This window comes from Zeugodacus cucurbitae, chromosome 6 (genome assembly GCF_028554725.1).
Source record: "Zeugodacus cucurbitae isolate PBARC_wt_2022May chromosome 6, idZeuCucr1.2, whole genome shotgun sequence".
Lineage (NCBI taxonomy): Eukaryota > Metazoa > Arthropoda > Insecta > Diptera > Tephritidae > Zeugodacus > Zeugodacus cucurbitae.
In genome coordinates this window covers 41,579,792-41,605,545 of record NC_071671.1, presented here as the reverse complement: position 1 = coordinate 41,605,545, position 25,754 = coordinate 41,579,792, and the positions used below count along the sequence as shown (strand labels likewise).

At 34.8% G+C, this 25,754-nt stretch overlaps 2 protein-coding genes across 7 annotated transcripts; one reads left to right on the top strand and one right to left on the bottom strand.

Annotated features, from left to right (window-relative positions):
• The first annotated feature begins 1,765 nt into the window (after window positions 1-1,765).
• LOC105215233 (uncharacterized) lies at window positions 1,766-5,729 on the top strand. 2 transcript variants are annotated; one of them, XM_054234256.1, is made up of 5 exons: window positions 1,766-1,992; window positions 3,554-3,761; window positions 4,021-4,225; window positions 4,291-4,407; window positions 4,483-5,729. In XM_054234256.1, the coding sequence occupies exons 1-5, from the start codon at window positions 1,852-1,854 to the stop codon at window positions 5,420-5,422; spliced, it is 1,611 nt and encodes a 536-aa protein (XP_054090231.1). In that variant the 5' UTR covers window positions 1,766-1,851; the 3' UTR covers window positions 5,423-5,729. The 2 variants fall into 2 exon arrangements, with proteins under 2 accessions (XP_054090231.1, XP_011187341.1); XM_011189039.3 differs by having other exon boundaries at window positions 4,039-4,225; window positions 4,483-5,723.
• Window positions 5,730-10,619: 4,890 nt separating this feature from the next.
• LOC105215232 (klaroid protein) lies at window positions 10,620-25,157 on the bottom strand. Of its 5 annotated transcripts, none has more exons than XM_011189036.3 (8): window positions 24,984-25,157; window positions 21,809-22,005; window positions 19,281-19,787; window positions 18,785-19,173; window positions 18,504-18,692; window positions 13,662-15,257; window positions 13,483-13,595; window positions 10,620-12,588 (listed from the first exon to the last, which is right to left on the bottom strand). In XM_011189036.3, exons 2-8 carry the CDS (start codon window positions 21,955-21,957, stop codon window positions 12,376-12,378), a joined length of 3,156 nt encoding a protein of 1,051 aa, XP_011187338.1. In that variant the 5' UTR covers window positions 21,958-22,005; window positions 24,984-25,157; the 3' UTR covers window positions 10,620-12,375. The 5 variants fall into 5 exon arrangements, with proteins under 5 accessions (XP_011187338.1, XP_054091016.1, XP_011187340.1 ...); XM_054235041.1 differs by lacking the exon at window positions 24,984-25,157 and adding an exon at window positions 24,566-24,924; XM_011189038.3 differs by lacking the exons at window positions 21,809-22,005; window positions 24,984-25,157 and adding an exon at window positions 20,892-21,286.
• Between the last annotated feature and the right edge of the window lie 597 nt (window positions 25,158-25,754).

Sequence of the window (25,754 nt, the reverse complement as noted above, 5' to 3'; positions counted from 1 at the left end):
GTGGGTCCCAAACCCTACGCACAACCGCATAAGCGGGCTTCGCCTTCTCACTTTAGCTCGCCTTCAAACGAATGTCTGTTGGCTACCCAGAGGATACTTGGTCTAAAACCGGAAGTCGTGAGCTGCTTGAACCATGTGGAGAAGAATCGTTTCTGGCCACTCCCAAGTGAATGACAATCAAAAACTTTCCTCACTTGCGTGACCTTCTACACATGATCCCATCCTCCAGATCTTCACCATGCGCCAAATCTTGGAGAAGACCCGTGAAAAGAGGATCGACACACACCACCTTTTTGTCGATTTTAAAGCAGCTTTCGACAGCACGAAAAGAAGCTGCCTTTATGCCGCGATGTCTGAATTTGGTATCCCCGATGATATTGATATCATCGGAAGCAACAACCGCGCCGTTTGTTCTGCTTTTTCCCGCATGGATAAGGAGGCGAAGCGAATGGGTCTGGAGGTGAATGAGGACAAGACGAAATATCTCCTGTCATCAAACAAACAGTCGGCGCATTCGCGTCTTGGCTCCCACGTCACTGTTGACAGTCATAACTTCGAGGTCGTAGATAATTTCGTATACCTGGGAACCAGCATCAACAACACGAACAATGTCAGCCTCGAAATCCAGCGCAGAATAACTCTTGCCAACAGGTGCTACTTTGGACTGAGTAAGCAATTGAACAGTAAAGTTCTTTCTCGACGAACCAAAATCAAGCTCTACAAGTCGCTTATCATTCCCGTCCTGCTTTACGGTGCAGAAGCTTGGACGATGTCAACATCAGATGAGACGGCACTAGGAGTTTTCGAGAGAAAGGTTTTGCAGAAGATTTATGGTCCTCAGAACATTGGCAACGGCGAATACCGCAGACGATGGAACGATGAGCTGTACGAGTTATACGACGACATTGACATAGTTCAGCGAATAAAAAGACAGCGGCTACGCTGGCTAGGTCATGTTGTCCGAATGGACGAAAACACTCCAGCTCTGAAAGTGTTCGGTGCAGTACCCGCCGGAAGAAGCCGTTGGAGGGACCAAGTGGAGAGCGACCTGGTTACACTTGGGATCTCCAACTGGCGCCGAACTGCGAAGGAGAGAGGGAAGTGGCGCACTATCGTCGATTCGGCTATAACCGGCTAAACGGTTGCAACGCCAATCACATACATATTGTTATTGTCAGTAAAGTTTGTTCCATCTTCAGATTTATTAATATGGTGGTTAATAATGTTATCCATATGCAAGCTTCAAAAGACTTTTTCTGAATGCATCGGAGTTTGAAGAATCTTTCCAGAAAATGTTTCCCTTTAAACTTCAAGATTATTTCGCAGTAAAAATAATAATTTAGAACAGAAATGTCAAATATGTGTCACAACTTTGACAGATATTTTGATAGCTATTCTTCTAAGAAATTATATATGTACCTCTAAAATCAACTTAAATATTAAATGATTAAATTTATTTATATATATAAGGTTTAATCTCCAATTCCTTTTGGAATTATTAAAAGAAATTCGGCATTGCCGAAAATGTTTGGCGAACAATACAACTGATCAGTAACTTGGCTAACTGTATGTTTGTATCAAATCCATTAACAGGTTATACTCGTGTGATATTGTTTAATTTGTCAACTCATGTTATGATCGCATATTTGTGATTTTATTGATTTATATGTATGCATTATACTATTTTCAAGTGTTTTCTGCTTATCAGGAGAAATTTTCGAACGTGAGTACCCAAAACGTGTAGTATTTAAAGGTTTGCAAAATTTCGCCAGCTCTCAAACCGCTAATTGTTGCCACAGCACACCGACGCAACAGTTAATTGTTGATAAACTAGAAGCTGAACGTTGTATCATGGATTTTCTGAAAGGCTCCTACGATAAACACGCGCGTGTGTGGAGTGGCGACAAACGTCCGCTGATTTACGATTTCGATTGTTCGCTGGGCAAAGTTATATACAACACACTGAGGAATTGTCCGAAAAAAGTTTGTCAGGTGGGAACAATAAAAATAATTGCAATAAATTTATAAATCAGAAATATATGACATTTAACCATAAATCGGTGAATACTAAGTGAAAGTGATACCATTTAAAAGTGAAATTGGTGATGTTGCAAATTAAAATTAAATAATCACGCGATGAGAGCTCTGATCCTATAGTATTTTTTATATTTAATTAATTTAAAACTGTTTGTTGCCATATGCGATTATTTGAAGTGAATTGAAGATATTGAATGTATTTCGATTAAAATCTAAAATTTATTGTTAAATTAATTTATAAACATGATCAACACTCGACAAGTAATGGCGACCATTTTTGTAAACTTCTAATATAGAAATGCTAATTTTACAATCTAGTGGCCTTTTAAGATTAATTAAAACTGTAAATTTAGCAAAAAAAATATTTCCTGAAACGTGAATCAGCACTGTTCAGCGGTACAAACAGAATTTACACTCTCAATAAGTGAAAATATTAACCGAAACTAATAAAAATACATTAGGGCGAATACTACTCGACCAATTTTAGCCAGATGTGGTGCCCGAGTTTCAAGAGGTATAATTGTGCCATTCCAAACCGCACCTATTTTTGAAGTTATTATCTGTATTTTACCCTATTTGTACGAGTATATCGTTCCATATATGAGATTCTTCAATGTTTTTTGAATCTTTTCGAAAGGTTGACTGTATATTATGAATACTAAACAATGTATCTAAAATAAACTAATTAGAAGCAAGCCTCACAGCAGAAGTTATTTTGATATCAACATAATAACAAATATTTAATTAAGGAAATGTTTCGTCAGAACTTTCTTTGCTTGTCATTGTTGCATATAGAATCTTATCTAAAACACTTGAAAAGCAGGCACGGAAAAATTTCTTTTTATGATTAGATAACCCTTTTATTTTAAATAATTCATTAAAATAACTAAAGTGAGTTGGGAAATGCATTTCGCAATACAAAGATTTATGTCATCTTCACTGAATCAAGAACATTTTAGATCTCACTCACGCTTTGAATAGCTGACAACAGTTTTATAGCCAATGTGTGTTTGTTGTTAAGGCAGACAGCAGTCGACAGTATATAATGTGGATAATAGCGATTATCTTTTGAAATTCCATTTTGAGAACTTCAAGTAGATAAAAGCCCCGACACGATATCGCAGGGGAAACCTTCACGATCTCAGAACCTTAAGCTATTCGGATTATATTTTAAATTTTAGAAATACATCGCTAGATTTTTTTAAATATCTTATTAATATTATTTTTAACTGCGCTCAGTGATCGGAACAAAAGAATCCGATCAGATTAAAATCTCCATTTTCCCTTGATATGTTGCATACTTTTAGGCATTCACAGAAAACATGTTTAACCCGACACACCCTCTGATAGAATATAATCAGGAAATGATCAAGAAGAGACTTCCGTGTTATTTAATCTTCTATTTAAGTACGAACGTTTTCCACATTGCCAATTTATAGTCTGAAAGAGTTTATAACCCATACTTTAATATCTAGTATTTATAATTGTTAAGCTTTCTTTCCCCTCCCCCCAACAGGTTTCCGATAACGACGGACGTGAGGTAACCAATGGGGAGACGCTCACCTGGTCTATACGCTTGGCTCAGCATTTCAAGAAAATGCATCTACGCCATGATGATGTGATCGGTATTGTTGCCAAGAACAGCACTTATTTGACTTCTGTGGCTGTTAGTTGTTTCATGAACTGTACCCCGTTCCATGCCGTCAATCCTGTATACGATACGAGTATGTAATTACTTATATCTAACTAAATTCATGAATTTACATATATGTGACAGTATTTAACACTTATATTTTTATTAGCTATCTTCGATCCGAAATACGAAAACGAACAATATGACTTAAATAGATTGGCAAAAATCAAATAGAGATAGAATACCAAAGGACCAATCTACCTATATCCACATATTCTCTTTTATTGAATTCAACTGTCCACTTTTCTACTACGAGTCCTCTCTGATTTCTTAATATTGTATTGTGTCAGTATTCTTTAATATTCCAGAGACTATTGAAAATGTGTTCAGTACCACGGAACCCAAAGTAATTTTTTGTGATGGCGAATTTTATGAGAAAGTCTACGAAGCGACACGTTCACTGAAACCGTTATTCTACACACTAACCAACCATATTGAGGGCGTGGCAAGAATTGAAGACCTCTTGCTGCCAACAAAAACTGAATTTTTCTATCAGTGAGTAAATACCAAAATCTTGAATCTTACGCATATAATAACTTGTGCACATTATCCTTCTTAAGGCCTGAACAACTAGCATTGGGTGGTGAACAGACTGTGGCGATACTGTGCTCCTCCGGCACCACTGGCCCACCCAAATGTGTGTGTATATCGAATTATGCGCTGCAGATAGATAATATGTAAGTTGAAAACAGTTAAAATTTCCGTCCGTGCATTTTTTATTTTACTCTTCTTCTCTTATCTCTCTCCTGTAGTTTTGTGACCAGTGAGGATGTGGTTTTCACCAATAGCAGTATAGACTGGTTTACTGGTTTGTTATACACCGTTATCACATGCACCTCCAGCTGCAAGCGCGTTATAACGAATCGCGACTACACCCCGGAATATTTTGTCGAATTAGTGAAGAAATACAATATCAACAACGTCGGCGCTGCGCCACGTCACGTCGCACAACTGGTGGCTTGTCCCACAGCCACCGCCGAGAATTTGAGCACAATTCGCTCTTTCGGCATCGGTGGAGGCAGCGTAAGTCTACCCATCATACAACGTCTACAAAGCATTGTCAAGAATAGTATAATTACCTTTGGTTACGGACTAACCGAAATTGGTGGTATCTCATTTAACTTAGGCTATCAGTTTCACTCATCGGTGGGTAAGTTGGTGCCCGGTATGCATGCGAGAATTGTCGATGAGCAAGGCAAGAATCTGCCGCCGAATGAAGTCGGCGAGATTTATATAAAAACTGGACGTATATGGAATGGTTACTATGGCAAGCCCATCGAAACGCAACGCTTCCAAGACTCGCTGGGCTGGTTTCACACCGGTGATCTTGGCTACTTTGATGACAATAACTTCCTTTACATTGTCGATCGCAAAAAGGACATAATCAAATATCAGGGCATGCAATACTGGCCTGGTGAGATCGAGCAAGTGATCAGTGAGCTGCCCGATGTGGCGGACGTATGCGTGGTAGGCGTGTATGACGAAAATCACGGAGATGCGGCCGGTGCCGTTATAGTGAAACGTAAGGATGCCGAACTAACGGATCAACAAGTCAGGGAACATGTGGCTCAGCGAATTCCGGCGTTCTATAAGCAACTGCACGCGGGTGTAATTTTCGTAGATGAACTGCCACATAATACTAACGGCAAGTTGCTGCGAAAGGAGGCGAAGGCATTATTTGGGTCAATATGAAGGGAATGTGGTGGGGGAGTCCATATGAAGTTGATATGCTTCGGAACTATTAATTAAGTAGTTGTAAGAAAATACTACATTTTTAGGTAGTTAAAAAATGTTAAATTTAGTTATAACTTTAGTAGTATTTAGTAAGTTTTGTTCATTAGTTTAAGAAATAAAAGAAACTGTAGGACAAAAATTTTCTGAAAAAATATTTCATACATTACTGTATGTAGGAATTTTTATATTGCTTTTTGGAAAGCAAGAAGTGTTCTAGTGAAGTCTGCATATTTCTTAAAGTGTTGCCACCTGTTTGCAAATAAAGTTCACTTCATGTGTTCGACCTCGAAAAACACATATTTCATCATAATACGCACACTGTGCAGCTGACTTCTTATTGAGCACTCCAACAATTTCCGCATTCTTTCGTTACGCAACAGTAAATAATTTTGTACGTATGTATGTATGTATTTATATACAAAGAGAAAATTTAATTAATTTCTTACTGCCAAGCGCGAACGTACAAAAAAACAAAGCATTTACATACACACACTTGTATCTGGCAGCAAATATCCACTTATAAAATCATATTTTAATCATTTAGTTTGACTGATTTTCAGATTTTTTAATGCTGTTGACTCAGGGGATGCCAGCAGATTACAGCGTCAGCAGCTGCATCAGCTACTTTCTGAGTGGCGGCCACCATTCACATTCACAACAACTACAAACAGACAGACACATGTCTGCATAAGTGTTATATACGTACTATATCTGGCAGGACATAAAGGATGTGCTTGTGCAATAGCCATTTGCAGCGGACAGGACATGAAAGAATGCGCAGACATGTGTGTGGTGCAATCTTTAGACGTTTTCGAAAAGCTGTACTTACAAATAGAATATGGACTAGTTGCACTTAAAATGGCATCTGAATGCTTGTCTATGAAACTTCTTTCTTAAAACTGAACCGACCTTATATTACCGAGTCCTGACAAAACGAAACTTAAAATTAGACAGTACGAAGCGCCTGGGGAACCTTCAAATCCTTGTTAGACCGATATATGTTAGTTATAGACCAAAATGTGTCTATTTTAGGAGAAATTAAACTAATTTCGATTATTTATTTTTTTCTTTGGACTTGATTCTCTAGTGTACATACTTTTCCAGAGAAGTTAGGCCAGCGGTCTAAGAACTAGCATTGATTTTAGACGTGGTCGCAGATCTCATTATTTCCGCTAAATATGAATACCTAAGTAAATCGATTCCCGGGAACTGATCCTAAATAAACTACTAATTGATAAATAGGTATTCGCTTTCAAATGAGGACGGTTAAGTATTTAATTTAGGCCAAAAAACCTTAAATGTCATAATGCTCTAGCCGGAGATTTTATCGCGAGCAACCAGCGTGTCATATACTTTTCCTCCGCGTTTGCGCTTCGTTGGGGATAAGCACATCTGCTCATCTGTTCATCATGTTAATCTGCAGATGAAATTTGTAATGCCACGCGTTTTACATACCCGGGAAAAGTCAGTTAACGGTATGCACAACGAGGCGAACAAACAGAGAGACAAACTGATAGACAGATGAAATGGGTTTCAAGAGTTAAAACATCGCGTATATGAGTGCACTTTTAAAGAAATAAGTATTTATGCTCATGCATACGAAGTTTGATCGAATTCAAAATTCTGATTAATTCTTTCATAAAATAACTGAAATTTACAGAATTAAGGTCAGTTCGTGATGGAATTTCCTACAGATAATCGGACTTAAACCTCATTTACTTTGCATTAAAAACTGTAATATTTTCTTTTGTTGTGTTGTCTAAATTATAATTACACATGTCACACAAGATGATTTTTGTTTATGTTATGGTACATATAATACTATATATTATGATTTGGACCAAAGCAAATGATTATGTAATTGTGTGTTTTTTTGTTTGACTCAAACAAAAGGCATTACAACCAAGACCAAACACATTACCCAGTATCCAAACTTGCCTTTGGCCATTCTACAGAGTGCCGAACTGACTGTGTCAAAGACTCCAAATCGATCAGAAAATCAGAATTCAGGACTCAGCCAGGCAAAAATTATTCGTCAACCGACAAAGGATACGAGCTTCGAAAAAAACTGAATGATCAGGAAAAACTCGCCTGTAAATGTTGTCCAAACTTTTCTAGCAAACTATAAATCGGCAAACTTTGGGATTTAATAATGTTCTGTTGAAAACGTTTTTTATCAAAATTAGTAGGATTTTATTACATAGATCAAAATCATTATTTCGGTATTCTTTACTGAACATATTATCTTACCTGTGATTAAAATTTCTAAAAATTAATTAAAATTGTATAACCTCGTACATATGTGTAAGCAATCCACAAACATATGTATATGTACAGTGAACCAAACAAAAACTTGAACAGAGAATTATTTTGATTTTAAAGTTACTTATCTCTTAAACTAATTAAGATATTTAATTGAAACCAAAAGTGAGATTAAGTGCGTTTTAATAGTTATTAAAAAGTAAATAAAATTAAAAAAGATTAGGTTTTCTCCGAAAAGTTAAAAATATAAAATAACTCCGATTTCGGAAGCCAAAAAAACTAGTACAGTTTGCTTGATGAATATTACAAAGTTGTTTAAGAAAAATTAAGGCTTTGTTTGGGCACATTTAGCGTTTTTCAAAGCATCTTCCAACAATCGAATGCAATAAATTTTGTGTAAGTTCGAGAGGTATATTTGTCCATATCTCCTGACGAGCAGTCTTAACCTTATTTTTATACTCTCGCAACAAAGTTGCTAAAAGGAATATTATAGTTTTGTTCACATAACGGTTTGTTGTAAGTCCTAAAACTAAACGAGTTATATATAAAATTATATATATTAAAATGAACAGGGTGACGAGTAAAGTTCAAATCCGGATGTATGTCTGTCCGTCCGTCCGTGCAAGCTGTAACTTGAGTAAAAATTGAGATATCTTGATGAAACTTGGATATGTATTTTTTGGCACCATAAGAAGATTAAGTTCGAAGATGTCTGTAATCGGACCACTGCCACGATCGCAAAATGTAATGAGCTATAACTGAGCCATAGGGAAGTGGGCGTGCACCGCCCTACAAAGTTTTTTGTACATATCTCGTGAACTAATAGAGCTATATCAAGGAAACTTTCTAGAGTCGTTTCTTTTAGGTACTATCTTATACATTCCAAAAATGGAGGAAATCGGATTATAGCCACGCCCACCTCCCATACAAAGGTTATGTTGAAAACTACTAAAAATGCTTTAATTCATTCAAATACCAGAAACCTTAAATGCCATTATAAAGAAGGTACAGAAGAGCTGCACTCAAAATGGTATACAAAATTTCAAATGGGCGTGGTTCCGCCCAATTATGGGCCAAAAACCATATCTCCAAACTACTCGACCAATTTCAAGGAAATTCGGGTCATAATATCTTCCTAGCTTCCCGATGTTATGTTGTGAAAATAGTCCAAATCGGTTCACAACCACGCCTACTTCCCATATACCAGAAATTTGAAGTCGATCTGGATCATTTACTTTACAATATATAAAGTAAGCACTAGTGAAGATATCGTAATAGAACTCTGCAAAAATACTGCATTTAAAGAGTGGCATCGCCTTCTAAAAATCATCGAAATCGGTCCATAAGTTTTCAAGACCCTATATATCGAATATTAGGACATTAGTGCTTCTAACAAATTTTTTACTAAAAATATAGGTAAGTCTCTCAGTTATTTTGAAGAAATATTAAATAAATAAATTGCGAGAGTATAAAATGTTCGGTGACACCCGAACTTAGCTCTTCCTTGCTTGTTTTAAATAAATTTTATTTACATCCAAATAACTAATAAAACGCACTTTATCTCACTTTTGGACGCATGCCAATTTCTTAATTAGTTTATGAGTTAAGTAACATCAAAGTCAAAGTCAAAGTCTATGTACAAGTTTTTTTTTGGTTCACTGTATGTAATTTTTACAGCAAATTATGCTTAAGTCAATGTCTCAACAAGTGCTTACGTAAAAGGTACTCAACAAGACAACAACGTCGTGAGCTTAGTTCGCTCCTATATTTAGTGCTGTCTCATATTTGGTTCAACTTATCATTTAAATACTGATTCGTTGTTTGTGCACTTGTGATACACTGCATAAATAAATCACTTTATAAGAATTTTTTAATATATTATAATATCTGAAGATGTATGTTAATATTGACTGACTTTGGAAGGAGCTTATTACCATCGAATATTTTGTCAATTTCCAAAGAGACTAACATCAATCCGACCCAATTATTTGTACGCAACTCGGCACCCCAAAACGCTGAGCCTGATAGACCTTCTGAAGAACTAAATGCATTTAAACAAGCCAGAATAGATAATGGATAACACTTCGGAAAAAGTATGTCGATATGACCATGTTTTGATCATAATAAGAGAATCAAAACTAAAGTAAGAGCATGAAACATTCTAAATTTAGGATGATCGAAAACAAAATATCCCGCAAATAATATAGACCTAACCTTAAAAATACAAATGTATAAATAGTAGCTGTTGGGCAATTGGTTCGCAAGATTTCACTTTTCGAGTGTTGTTATTTGAAAATTTTAAACAAAATGGACAAAAAATCATTTTGTGTCATAAAGCACCAAAATTTTCATCGTTGGTGGCAGTTGGTTCGTATTAAAATTTTGTGTTCGACGTTTTGTTCGAGAAAATAGAAATTATTATATTATATCTTTGTTAGGGAAATAAATTTAACGAATAATTGGGCTAAACCATATCTATAATTTGCACTCATTGCCTCTAACCAGCCGTCTTGGTACAGCGAAACGCTTTATCCCCTCAACAATCCAATCTTTCATTCATTCGGACCTAACCTGTCACGAGAGATCGACATGTTTTCATGGTAGTCGGGTCTACATTGAATGGAACGAAATATCAAGAATTAGGCACAGCCAACAAAATAGCATTTTTGAACATTATTCGGAAGTGCTTTTTGTCACTTCAACAAACATCATTCTTGAACAAAGTAATTTTTTATAAAAGAAACTTCTTTCCACTGCGACAATAAATAGATTATCAATTTGACCTATTTCGATAATTTGAAAATTATCTCGATAGCTTTAGATGTTTGGTCACAAACAACCGTTCATTTATTTTTAAATTCAAGTTACCGTTCGTATAAAAGACGCAAGTACATATTTTTATTTTAATATATATTTTATTTTGAACATTTTTCAAGTAACATAAATACTAGAAACATCTAAACTTCCAAACTTATACATACATTATAATACACACAAATCAAATAAAAATTATCTTATGATATTTTCTTAAAACTTTCATTTTTTTAATTTACTTGTACCTTAAAACCGTTGGGTGTTTAGAACAAAATTTAATATTTTTGGACTCTCTTTGTGAAAATTTCTTTGAAAAAAGTTGTTAGATCACACTTATGCATGGCTACATGGATTGCAATTTATGTAAATGTTAGGGAAAATTAGTAGAAGTATATGGTAGCAGTTAGTAGAGATTTTAGGGAAATTTATTTTAGATTTAAACATAAAAATTGTATAGAAAAAGTGTACGTGTTGCTTAAGTTAGTGTAATCCCTACTTAAAGTGTATGAACATATTTTTATACACGTACATACTTTATTTAGAAATATAGAAACTAATAATGAATTGGTGCATATTTTCAAATAAAATTTGGACAGAAAATTGTCATTTACTTTTTATCACCATAGTAAAGTGCAAATAATTCAAAAAACATATCTAAATGAGTGCTGTTTTTATTGTCTGGTATAAAAGTACGAAATTATCTATTTTAGTATTAGAACTGCATAATTATAATTACCAGTTAGTTTGTTGTAAATTCAATGTATGATTTCAGTGTTATTTTGGGACGCAAATTTGTTGACATATCTTATCATATAGCAATATGCCTTTAGTTAGCGACAAATCTAGCATAAAAGTATATATACAAAATCATAATTAAGTCATGTCAATTGTAGTTGTAAAAACTTAGAAATAATATACCCGGCCAAGCAGAGTTTCCAACAAATATATATATATATAGATATATGTATTTTGAGTTGCTAACAAATAATTATTCGGTTAATTAGCACATAAGTACTAAATGTAATTTAAGTAAAGTATAATTAGTAATCATTGGCAAGCATTGTGTTAATAGAGTAGTTATTTAACGCAAGAATTTTTTCTTATTTTAAGATGTGTTAGTTTAGTGTGTACTACATATGACTAACTTAGCTTAAACTAAAGCGCTACAAATAAATAAATAAATACATACACATAATATAACTTAGCTTAACTTAGAGCTAGCACTAGTATGTCACTATAAAATAATGTAATCAATTAAGACTAAATTGCATATAATATCTAAGAACTAACACTATTTTGCCTCTTATTTGTGAAAGCACTTCAAGTTAGATGCTAACATAGGAAACCATTTCACTTACACTTATAAAAGACTACATGCTAACATATACATATATATTTTTATACGCTTAGTCCCTGCTTACTACTTAAAATATATGTATGTATGTATATGGGTATATTCTTCACTGTGGCAGCATTTATTAGTTTTTCTTTGTATTTACAAATAATGTTTCATTACTAAATATATCTTTATGTATGTATTGACTGTTAGTAACATAAGTTTATGTTAGTAGGTTTTTGAGGTTATGCTAAGGCCTCCAATTCCAAACTCTGCAACTATGCGCTCTCGAATAGTGTTTTCACTTCCATTTTCTGTTTTGAATTATTTAAGGCACAAAGTTTACATTCAATAGTTTGCAATTGTAAGTACCGCTATACTAAATTACACTACTAACTTAAGAATTAAACTGTTTTTTTTTACAATAAACTCTATGCATATTATATATATATATATATATATATGTTATATATGTTTGTGTTATTTTATGGCATGCGATTTACGCTCCTGGCGGTTTACCGTGCACACGGAAGCGATATAGACACGTGTACTGCGCATGCCCGTGATTCGATTCGATGCGCAACTCCACAATTTCATATGGCCGCTTGATGTTCGTGTTTTTTACGGGAAAATATTGCAAGGAGGCATCATTATCCACATACTCATACTCACCGAAAAGCACTGGCTCATAGTCCTTTTCATGTTCGAGACCCTTGGGAAGCGAGTGTAAAAATGAATTCGATTAATTGTATGTTTATAAAGTTAAAATTTGCGGTAGAAGTATGCACTCGTCAGAAGAAAGAGGATATTAAATTAATATAATTAATTAATTAAATTAACACAATTATTATCTAAATTTTTAATTGAAGATCTTTACATGCTTTAAAGTAGCATGTAATGTTGTTGTAGCGGTTACCCAAACCTGCCTGAACCGGCAAGCCTAAACTAATTGTCAGCGAAGTTATCTCACAAGTTATCGTGGTTCAGTCTGGATAGGTAGGAGTTTAACCTGCTACAATATCCAGAACGAAGTGCGCGAGGTAACTCGAGCTCTGTGTCTACAATTAGTAGTGTTTTATCTCCAAGTACGCCATTTGGGAGTCGATGAAGGTGTTAATGGCTCCTCTGGGAATGGTATTCAGTGCTTATCGAAAGTCTGTCGCACCGAAGACCTGTAGGTATAGTTCTGTAAGTCGTCGCCGTATTTCAGGAAGGTACTCTGATGATTTTCGTAGAAAACATCCAAACAGAAAGTTGCTGAGGCGTTGCTGTTGTTGTTGTTGTGACAGAAAACAGGTCTATAATAATTTTCAGGCTATCTAGATGGTATTCCTTAGACCTATGTAAGTCCGGGTACATTTTGGTACGTAGACCCGATTTTAGGGGAATGGTGATGATTATGTTTCTTTATAAGCGATATATATTGAGATTTACATGAAGAAAAATAATTATTGCTGAATTTTAACATGCGGACTTTTCATGTCAGACAAACATCCTTAGATATAATCTGACCTTACAACTTCCTCTCCTCCTCTTCCTCCTTACCATATTGTCAAATCATTAGCTTTGGAAAAGTCAAAAGCAATTTGTACCGTTATTAACTTACCCAAACAGTGAAATTTCTCGGCGCCGAATCAATGCGTCCGTTTGGTGAAAGCGAACGCGGTATATGCTCCAACGTGAAACCGGTTACATAAACCATAGAGTTGAGTTTTAAAACTGTAAAAAAAAATGGCAAGTGATGAAGTGTAAAACTATAATGACTCACTCCAACTTTCAACTTACCCAAGAATCCCGGAAAACCTTGAAATGCCCAGCATTCACCAGGTTGTACCTGTGGCGAAATAGCTATGCGGGGCGTATTGGTGGGATACCACAGTGGTATGCCGAATATGGAAATTTGCGCAGATTTGGTCTGATAGTTCTCCGTGCACCGCGTAGAGAGTATCTGTCCGCCTGCAGACTCTAGCGCAAAGTCCACCAAACCCGTTTTGTCGGCATCATAAATGTTCAGCACCGATTTGACAATCTTGTGTACCTCCTCCTCTGACAATGCTGTATTGATTTGTTCCTTTAACGCTGTTACGCTCTTCAGCCGCTCATTAATATCACGCATCAACAGCATGCCCGATCGATCGATCTCGTCACGTATCTTATTGTCGGTGCCCTCGTTGAGCGCCAACAAACGCTCTTCGAGATAGTCTTTCGCAACAAACATACTACGTACCCAATTTTGCAAATCGATATCCTCCAAGTGTGCGCCATTTGGTCTGGTCTCTTTGAAACCTAGCATTTCCACCAGCGACAGCTTGATTTGTTGATTGAGCAACTTGAACGGCTGGTCTTTGAGCGCGGCCAGTTTGCTTTCTATCTCGGTTAACAAGCCACTAAAGCGTTGATCGGTGGCCAGCTCGTGCTCCTGCATGCGCTTGAGTAGATCGTCTTGTGTCACTCTCAACTTTGTGATGGATTGATGCAACCCTTCATTTTCGGTTAACTTGTCGGAGAGTGCGAGCTTGATGAAAGCAATCTCGTTATTCAGCTCATTGATAAGCCGTTGCTGCTCACTGTATGCGGCACTGTGACCGGAACCCTCTTGTGATTTTTCTGCCGCGACACTCTGCAATTGCTTTTCCGCCAGCGCCAAAGCGATACGGGCATCCACAAACTTCGCCAACTGTGGTGCGCCTAAAATACGCAACAACAAGGTGTCCAAATCGATGCGTTCCAAAAGCAACGTATAATGTTTGTGCTCATGCAGTTCCATGTGTTCGGTTATCAGCCGTTTGATTTCTCCCAGATTTTCACTGGATAGCGGCACCGGTCGCTCCGCCCAACCACTTGCCTCCAACTGTATACGCACCAACTCGGCCAGCTGAAGCACCTCTGCCTCACTCAACTCACCCAACTTTGCGCCGGCACTTCCCGACTTTAGTTTGTCCTGTGCAAGGCTCTCGAGCACTAAGTCTGCAATCTTTTGCAGCTGCGCCGTACTCAGCTGAGCAGCGCGCTCCGTCCGCTCACGTTGCTGTTTCGTCAACTTCAAGTCGATCAATTCCTGCACATAACTGTTCACATGGTTCAATATATTCTCATATTCTTCTGCGGTGAGCGCTTTTTGCAGACGCTGCTCTATGTTGTGTATATGTAGGTGTGAATCGCTGTCACCACTACCTGCGGCACTGCCGCCAGCCACATAGCTGGCGTAGTAATGGTTGAAGGAGCTCTTAACATTGTCGGGCAGTTGTTGGATGTAGCCTGTGATGGAGTTGCCACTGCTATACAAGGCACTTTGCCAGCTAGCAAGTAGTGAAAAGGGCACCAGAGCCTGTGTACGTTGTAAGTAATATGCGCGATCTTCCTGGTCAAGTAACCACCATGCTGAAATTGAGGTTATATTTACATAAAATATGGAATTAATACATTATTTTTTATTAGGACTGGATAGAGGCGTTCCATGAGACGTTGAGTTGGCGTGTTAAGAGGATATATTTTTGAGATAGTAGAAAAATAGAGTAAAATCATGTACCACAATCTCTATTAACAAGGTAGGACTCAGAGGGGACCAACAAATATGGCTTCTCCGGAAAACAAGCTTAACAGAAAGTACTTAATCTAATTTAAGGGGAGTACCGATCAATTTTTTCAATTTCTTTTAATTGTATTTTGGTATCCTTTTGGTATCTCTGTAAGTATCCTTAACATCAGTTGATAACAATAAAATATTTACAGTCCATTAAACTTTTCAATACCAAAAATAGTGTCATTAATAATGACATGCCAAAGATAAAAGATGGCTTTCGCGCATTGCAGACACTTGCTTGAAGCGACGCCTCACCTTATTGTGTTAAGGACCTCATCAGAACAATACTAATTATTATCTATATTTATACATAAGCATTTAATAGATTAAAATTTGTTAAATCTTTAAAACACTCATATCCTTCTTCATTGCAAGGATCAGAAAATAAAAGAAATAAAATGCAAATTAAAAACTATTGGAATATAACGGTAAAGGAATTAAAAGTTTGCCAAATGCACTGCTAAGCTAAGCAGCTAGAATTTTAGTTTTTAACAATTTTCGGCATTCACCACGTTTGGCTTAACAGCGGGAAACAAACAAACAACTTACTGAATTTGATCCAAATGAAGAAGGATAGAGTAGTACAATTAACAATTTTCACATTTCATACCCAAAGTAGTTTAAAAAGGAGATGGAATACTCACCTAAATGGGGATAAATGCATGCAACGCTAACTAAAATAAAAAGATTTTTTTCAATTTGGTTTTTCTGAATTAAATTTTTATTATTTCTTTTGTTGTGTTTAACAAACCAAATATGATTTTTTTTTATATTAAATACATCAAAATAAACGACGCGCACACCACGGATAGATAGATTAGGAAACTATGTGCACGCTAGGCAAATTCGAAAGTGATATTTTTGAACAATACAAGTTTTTAACATAGCAAAACGGTTATTTAAATTATTTACTAAATTAAATTTTGTTTAAGGCATTTAAATATTTGAAAACTTTACGTTGTTAGACAACAATTATTTTTTGTTTTGTTTTATTTTTACTTATTTATTCAACGGATAATAGTTTATTTGTACGTAAGTATGTAATACATAGCTTTCTGTTGGCGTGTTTGATTTTAAGTAGATAGATGTGTATATGTTTGTATGTATGTAGGTGTGGGTAGGTTGATGTTGATATTTAATTAATTGCAGCTTTCTCTATCCTTCTCCGTTTGGTTTCAGACAGCTTCCGCAGGAAGCATATGCTGTTCTAACGCAAATGCATTTGATTTCATCCCGGAACACTAAGCAGTTTAATGCAGTGCGAGGGGTAGGTAGGTATTAGAGGTTTGGTTAATGGATTTTAGGGAGTCACCGTTAGGTTGGGAACTACGATGATGTCCGAAATGCAACAAATTTTGTACGTTATGACTTTTTGTAGTTAACCAGTTACTATTTTTTTTTTAACGAAATCCAAAGAATTCGAGTATTCAAAACTAAGATAATTTGTACATTTTATTCTTAAGTAGAAAAATTGAACTTAAGATTTTTAGAAAAACATAAAAAAACATTTAAGAAACCAAAAAGGCAACTAAAGCGTAAACAAAAAAATATATAAATAAATAATATAAATTATAAACGATAATAATACAATAAAAAATATAATGAAAAATAATGGCAATTAATACAAACGAAATATTATAATACAGTTGTTTGTATTATAACAGTTGTTGGAATCTTTTTAGGAGTCTGTTATTGTTCAAACAGAATTATAGAAATTCGCTTTATACTTTGTTCATATAGTTAATTGCTGCAACAGTTCAAAAATAAATTGACAGGACAATTTAACGAAATCAGTACTACTAAACGCGTTCAAAATGTTCTTCGCGTTGAAAATATTTACGACCCTCATCGAAAATGTTACTAGAAACCGTACGCAAATACATAATATAATCATCGGACCAATCGCGAAAATCTGCTAGGCGATTATAAGTTTGCGCTTTAAGTGCAGCAATTCGATCCTCTTTGAAATATTCGGACATATCGAGTTTGGATAAATCTGGGAGTGCGGGTAGGGTGAAAGTCAATTCGGAAAGTTGGGGTATCGTTGGGTAATCTAAGTAATGGTAAAGGCCTGCGGTGCAAAAGCGTTGTATTTCGTTTATTTTTTATTGCATTGGGGAGAAATTACAAAAGAAATGAAGAAGAATATTAGTATAAGGTTAAAAAAAGCAAACGTGTAATATGTCAATGGATTTCTTATCTCGAGTGTTGCTTCGTCACTGCATTGTAAAATAATGGTAAATATAGCACAAGTTATTCTTTAAAATCATTTTCGAAATTTTAAAATTATTTTTCGAAATCTCATTACGAAACACAAATTCGAAAAATTCATTTTCAAAATTTAACTTCGAATTCAACAATTGAAATAAAAATATATAATTAATAATATTTTCTTAGATGGAAAATATTAACAATTGCCCGCGATTGTAAATATTTCAAATGCACCACTTTTTAATGTTAATAATCGTTAATTTAACACAATAATTAATCCTGAATATTAATTCTAGAAATTCAATGTAATTAAACGAGAAATTGCATTTTATTGCGCAATTTCATATTATTTGTGCTCTGTTACCTGTGAAATATTTAAATTTTCAGAATTTATGAAATTTTCCACACGTGACGCGAGCAACAACAGTCATAACGTAGTGTCATGGCAAACAGCAAATAGCCACACTATTATACATATAAATATATATGTCATATATGTATATATGTTTGTACTGGCTAAATATAGCGAACCGCTATTAAGCATTTAGCCGCACAACATCGACAATTCAATTCAACAGTTTTCAAATTCACAGCCACTAGCGGTTTATTGACAACGCTCACAACGCTACAAGGTCAACACGTCTGACAATTTATTACAGCATCGAAATACATTCAATGTCAGGGGCTGTTACTACGCGTGCAGCGCTTTAACAATGGGTACACTGCTGTCTACAGCCACAACCCACTCAACTACGCGTTTATACTATTATATTTTCCGCAAAGTCCATTGACATATTCACAAGCCACATATAAGTGTGCATAATAATACTCACCACCCAACAATAACAATGGCAATAAGATCAACAGTAGAAGGAGAAAACGTTTTCTGCCTTTAGAATCGGCATTAGACGATTGCAAGAGCCAAGTATCCAAGCAAAGTAAAGATGAAATCAGTATGTAAACATAACGAAACAGTTGTGATATGGACGATGATATGCCATGCGCGATGGTGCCAAAGAAACCTGCAAGGAGGAGGCAAAGTAGTTAGTATAAATTCCAGATAAAATTAAATATAAACAAATTATATTTCGTATATATTTCACGGTGAGCTCACCTCGTTCCTCCTGCCCGTACTTTGTTCTGTATAATGAACTGTCATAACCGGTAGCTACACCAACACCTTCACCAACTCCACCACCACCACCAGCCACTGCTGACCATGCGCTGGTGATTGTGGTCACAATGGTTGTAATGATGCGCATATACCAGGATTGTTGTTGTGCTTGCATATATTTATTGTACTGACGCTTGCGGTAATCATCAAGTTGGTAATCAATTTCATCACCCGAATCATAGATGAGCTGTTTGGTCATGTAGTTGATGCGTTCACTATGCGTTCGCAGGCCGGAACGCGACATATTCGGCATGGCAACAATGCCGGGCGCCAATTCTCGTCGAAACGACGAATGCTTCGAGTAGGTATAATCCGTTTTCGGTGTGGTGCTGCAATAAATATTAATGAGTGTGTGCATATATGTATAGAAATATATTTTATTTGATGAAATTGAAATCAAATCTCAAACGCATTTGCATTGTAAATGTACACTCACTTCCAATACTCCCCGGCACGTTTGTATTCCAGGTATGCAATATGATCGCTAAGATCGCCATTTGAACTGTTCAAAATATTGCTATATGATTTATTGAAGCTGCTATTGTTGCTGCCGCTGGCGTCCATCCTTCGCTGTGAACGCTCAGATTCTGTATTGAGCGCATTCTGTGTGATTTCCTTAAAACTGTGCGCAGCAGTGCCACCGGTGAATTGTGCGGCAAAACTTTCTGGTAAATAGCTTTCAATGCCCTTTGGTGTTGAGGCGGCCACACGTTTACGTTTCGTAACCACCGTAGTGCTGGTTGTTGTGGTGGAGCTTCTATTCATTGACGACGACATTTGTTTGGATTTCTGTGAAGACTCTTCGTCGATATACATTGAGGTCTTTTTGGATTTACTCTCCGGGCTTGTATCTTCGCTGGAGTAATCGGATGTTTTGGCCTTTTGTATTTGTTTTGTTGGTGAAATAGATGATGCCACCTCAACGGTTTCCTCCACAATAGTTCTGTTGAGAAAATAAATATAAAGAATATTTATTAACACATGAATAGCTTAAGAAATACGATTGTGGTAAAAAGAGGAGACATATGCTCGTGTACATATATAAATACTATGTACGTATGTATGTATGTCTTTAAAGAGAGTTCAATTTGTATGCGGCTCATGGAACTGGTAAACAAAGTGGATTAAAATATTTATAAAGTATTTTTAAGATAAAAACAGATTTATAATACTGTAGCCAACCAAAATATTTGTATAACAAAAACAAAAATAAAAAAAAAAACGGATTTTCAACTGCTATTGAAATGAAACTTTCGTGGGTGTGTCATAAACATAGAAGGAATTCAGACGGTGTTGAATCACTGTTTATATTTCACAATTTTTATATATATTTTTGTAATTAAATAAAAATTTAGAACCACATTCCAAGTATAATGCGACTAGCTAGTGCTAAACGAAGTGAAATTTAAAAAAAATTGTAAATCTCCAAATGTTTTTATTTTTATTTTTTCTAAAAAATTACATTCGACAAATTTTTTTCTTAAAACTGTATTAATATTTAATTTATTTTATTAATTGAACTGAAAACAACATTCAACGTAGTTCTTACTAAACACCTTCAATTTGAGACGTATATTCTAATTGAATACCGGAAATGAGAAAGGGTTATAGGTACACCTTCTAAACCCTCATTTATCTTTAATCAAAGGAACAAATAAACAAAATTAGTGAGAGTGAGCATAATTTATGCGTTACGCACAAGTTCTATTTAATTGGTATGCGCATATTAAATGTACATATATATGTATACCAAACGTGAAAATGTATTTACACACCACATTTGTTTGCTATTCCATTCGGTTTAACCTTCAAAAAGCTATATAAAGAAATAAACAAAAAATGAAGTTGTTGCTGTGCTTAGACCATTAGCGCTGAAACTTTACGACCAAACAAATAATAACGTCAAAAGCGATGAACAAAAAACGCGGTGTGTCGTCATCGTTTAAAATAAAATCTAGAATAAACACATAATCACTCCAAAAATACCAAAATAACAAAAAACAAACACAATGACACTGGGGGCCAGCGAGGTTTGGCATATACATACATGTATAAGTATGCACATCTATACAGACAGCTCACCCTGTGGATTCGCCCAGTTAGTCAGGGTAGCGATGACTTTGTTTTGAATTCAACGGCAAACTGGTAATAAATCGCGTGTTTATGTTTATTTACTTTTCACTTGGTTTCAATTTATTTGTTACTGTATACGGAAATCATTAAACTGGGTTAAAAAGCGCGCCAAAAACGCGAGCGTATCGACTTCAAGCTGCCTATGCCGCATGCAATACACAAGACTGACAAAAATAGCGAATAGCGAGTAAAGCACGCACACGTTTAGTCAGCACAACACCCGGGCACAATCTGAACGCCACAATTCGAAACATTCGAATCTCCAATTTGGCGAACGTTACAAAAAATCAGCGCCGCTTGTTGCCGCTGCTAGAGCGCTTACTTACATAAATGAGAGCAACAACACGTTGTCGCCGCTAACTAGAACTATTATGAGAATGCGGACGATCGCGCTCACGTTGACGCCACACACTCGCCTACCCCCCCACCCACCATCTCCCGTACATTGAGGGCTGACTTTAGTTGAGGGAATAGCTACGCGATGACGACATGCACACAACTCAACCACATCGCATGTGACAGTACAGCGTCGTTTATTGTTTTTTGTTTTGCTTTGTGGCTTTCTGTTTCTATTTTGTGTTTTTATTTATTTTTAGTGCGTTTTTAGGTTCATTATCTTGTCGTTGGTAACTTGTTGTTTGCCTTGCTCAATGTTTGGTTAGCATAAAAAGCAAAAATAATACTAGAATATAGAATGAGCAAGCAATATGTAATTGAAATTAAGTTCGAATGGCGCACATGTGTTCAGCCACTCTACTCCACGCCACTTGGAAATACACTTATTGATTAGTTCTTAATATTTTATTTGTTAGTTTTTATCAAAGTACTTACTGTACACTGGGCACCTTCAATTTCTCTCCGTGATGATGTGTATGACCCTCCTCGCCAGCGTGTTCACAGTTTTCGTGGTCGCAAGTGGAACGTAGGAAAGGCGTTTTTGAACGTGAACGTCGACGCGTTATTATTTGATAATCATCCATTATATTGGTAGCTTATGCACTTTAAAGAAAGGTCAACCAACTGTGTAGCTGCATCCAAGCATTAGTAAAGTAAATTGGTAAATTAGTGAAAGTTTGATTATATTCAAAACTAAACCAGTAATAAGTATAAGCATTATATTAAAATAGTTACGCGTAAATATGTGTGTATGTTTCAAACAATTTTTTGTCGTCATTTTCATTTATACTTTATAGCCTCCTTTTTATAAAATAATCGTATACATACAAATGTACAATGTACACATAATAAATACAATATTTCAAGATGCTTCAGCGCAAAGGCGAGTAAACAAAAATTTAAAATTCAAGAAACTCTTTTGGAGGCCAACGTTGGTGTAGTTGCTATAGCAGATTTTGAAACACTCAAAGAATTTCATACGAAATTTGCTTATACGAAAGCCAACAGCAGAATATATATATATGTATATATATTTTTAACATTTTCTTAAAGGGTGTGGGTTGTTTACAATTGAGTCAGCGTTGATTGGTAACGTACATATGTAAATGAATTAAAATGATTATCTGCATATACACAAGTGTGTATCTTTGTTCATAAGTCAAAATGAATGAATGCGTGTAATTATGTACTTAGTAGACGTGGGGGCACGAATAAATAAGCAGGTATATAAGTATGTACATGTATTCTCAATTTATAATTTCTAACTGCATGGCTTTAAAGTGAATGTAGCCATTGTCCATTCAACCTTTTTATATGTACCATGTATTCAAGAAGATCCCCGTACCCAAAGCTTTATCACATCCAAAGGACAAAAGTTTAATTTTTGTAGAAAAAAGGATCGTGTATTTACGGTCGAATGGTTAAAATTATAAAATATTTGTTCGAAAGAATTAAAATTTATAATGAGTACGCGCTGACTTTTAAACTTTCCAGCAATTAATTACAACATACGTATTTATATTAAGAAAAAGCATATATGCATTAATAATATGATTTAAACACAATAGTTACAATTAAATGTTGAGAGTTTACAAAAGTAAATTGTTGAAACAATTCTTGAAAATATGTGTTTATCATGAGTCAGTTTATAAGTATGAGCATATATATTTTTTTAAAAAAGTCTGAAAATCATTACTCATATTGATTAAGTTTTGCCAAATGGTTTGCAACCGTTTCATCGTCTCAATTATTCTTTTAAGATAGCACCAATTCACTTTGTATTAAATTTCGTATATAGGTGGTGGAAGAACTGCTAACCCCCACGAATGTCGTAGAAAGTAAATAGTGAGATAAATATCTTATTGAGTGGTTGCAAATTGACAATAGGGCGTTTAATTATTCGAAAAAAAAAGAAATGTGCACACATGTGGCATGACACCCGGGTATAAATAACAAATTCACGATAAGGCAACCGGCAAAGCCGATGGCAACAAATAAAGTGCAGTGGTATGGAATAAAATTGTAAACGTATACGTATGTGTGTATTTCACAAATGATTCGTACAAATGTCGAAGAAAAATGCACGGCAGAAAGAAACAATTTTTAACAAACATAATTATATCTCAACTAAATTTTCTGCATTTATTCGCTGAAAAATTTAGCTTTTTTGTTATTAATTATTTTTTTATCTTCGAATGCTTTATAGTATTATGCATGCAATTCTTATATACCAACTACACTTTCAAAATTGAATTTTCATATGAATTTTTCGTGTTTTATTAATTAAACTTATCAGATATTCTAATTACTGGAATAAATTTTACCGTTAATAAGTACATTCTAGCTTATATATATCATTTAATTGCTTTACAGATAATTCATTTGGTAGAACAGTGGTACAAAATTTCTATCTCTAATATTAGAAGATTTCAATGTCTTTTTTATATGTGCCATTTGTGAAGTCATTTACACAATTGTTTGGTTCTTAAATTAACTAATGGAGAATATAAAACATAATTTTCTATATTTTTGAGGAATCTACTATTGTTATACTGATATATATATAAACACGTATATATCCTAAACTTATATAACTAACAATCCAAAGTTTTCACTTACAATATTTTAATAAAGCCTATAATACCGCACTAAACTAAGTCTTCGCAATAACGATAAACTTTGTAACAAACATTCCTACTAAAATACTTTATACACCGTGTCGAAATAAGCCATATATATAATGAACTCAATTTTATTTTTTTCTTTCTGTTTATAAGCCCATTTGCCAAGTTTTTTTAAAACTATCGCTGCATTTTACTAAAAATAATTTACTAAACACTGCATTGCGAATATGTGTAATTGGAAAATGAGGGCAATAGCCGTTTCGGTTTTGATGAAAATAGCGACAGTTGGATATGTGCCCGGGAAAATATGAGTAAATTCGTGAACAACGTATATTAAACTGTTGCACAAATGAATATGTTGAACATAAGCAATCTGTACATAAAAAAATATAATTTATTAATAATAAATATATAATTTATCATTCTTTATATGATTAAGATTGAGCGAACCTTTTTTTTTAATTTTTAATTAAAATTTATTCATTCAAAATTTTCAATAACCTAACGATAATTAAATCCATTTAAATAAGCATTACATTAGAAATCAAAACAAAATAAGAATTATTACCAGCTTTGTCATTGATTTTTATTATATTGCCTCTATTGAGTTTACTCTGCCTGTGTTTAGAACATCTTATCTCTAATTTAAGTAAAAACCATAATTGAGCGGAAAATCAGAACCCCAATATATTTAAAAACGTTGCGCAGTGGAAATCCCAACGTTTGATCTTTAATCATAATATTTGATAAAATAATGAAGAAATACACTTTCACAATTTTGCGTTTTTACACCGGCAGCATTTATTCCAACCTTTGCCACTTTTTTGCTTTTTTATAACGATTGGCACACGTCGCTCGCGTACTTGAAGAATTCTGCCACTGCACCGCTACGTTCAGCATTGACAGCAGTTTAACAAACACACATATACACGTAATCAAATTTTATATTTCTTAACATTAAACATCTAAAATATCGTAAAACTCACTAATTTTGTATTTGTAAGCACTCGCCACGTTTATGTATTCAATTTATTAGCACAAGTTATTCAATTTAAAATTTGAAAATAGTCCGATTTGGCCAAAAGTGTTCCGCATAAAATATTTCACTTTAATTTATATCAGTGGCCGATTAACGAATGAGCTTAAAATGAAAGATAATCAGAAAGAAAGCAATACGCGTCAGATGACATTTGCAACAATGCAACAACAGATGTCGCTTTTTTCAAGATAATTATTATTTGCCAGCGTTGCCATTTTGCTGTAGTTTTCAGTAAATTTTTTATGAAAAATTATAAATTTTGAAATCAAAATTATCTCCTAACATATCCAGGGATTATTACAATTGCATTGTAGTTTTCTAGTTTTGCTTATAAATTGTTAACTTGAGTAAAAATTGAGATGTCTTGACGAAACTTGGACAATGTTATTTTCTCAAAACTCAACCATCAAATAAATTACACATTATGTCACAGTGTATTTCGCCTTCTAAAGAATTAATATGGATATCGCTTACCTGAATCTAAAACACCTAACTTAATAAAATCCTTATATTTCCCTATTCCTGTAATAACGCCCTAATTATATAACGGCTGTGTGCGAAACCACTAAACCTTGGACAACTACACGACTAATATCACCCTTGTTACCCCTAAAAAGATTTTCGATGTGGTGGTACTTCCTAATAAGCTCATTCAAATGGTAACTCAGATCAAAAAGTGCTCATACCTCCGCATACACCCCATTTAAATTTGAGGCAC

What these genes read in the sequence shown, in the direction of transcription:
- LOC105215233 (XM_054234256.1), top strand. Translation starts at nt 1,852, where the DNA reads ATGGATTTTCTGAAAGGCTCCTACGATAAACACGCGCGTGTGTGGAGT. An exon ending in AAAACTGAATTTTTCTATCA is followed by an intron (nt 4,226 to 4,290) that starts GTGAGTAAATAC and finishes ATCCTTCTTAAG; the next exon opens with GCCTGAACAACTAGCATTGG. An exon ending in GCGCTGCAGATAGATAATAT is followed by an intron (nt 4,408 to 4,482) that starts GTAAGTTGAAAA and finishes TCTCTCCTGTAG; the next exon opens with TTTTGTGACCAGTGAGGATG.
- LOC105215232 (XM_011189036.3), bottom strand. Translation starts at nt 21,957, where the DNA reads ATGGATGATTATCAAATAATAACGCGTCGACGTTCACGTTCAAAAACG. An exon ending in GTACGGGCAGGAGGAACGAG is followed by an intron (nt 18,693 to 18,784) that starts GTGAGCTCACCG and finishes TCCTCCTTGCAG; the next exon opens with GTTTCTTTGGCACCATCGCG. An exon ending in AGGTTTTCCGGGATTCTTGG is followed by an intron (nt 13,596 to 13,661) that starts GTAAGTTGAAAG and finishes TTTTTTTTACAG; the next exon opens with TTTTAAAACTCAACTCTATG.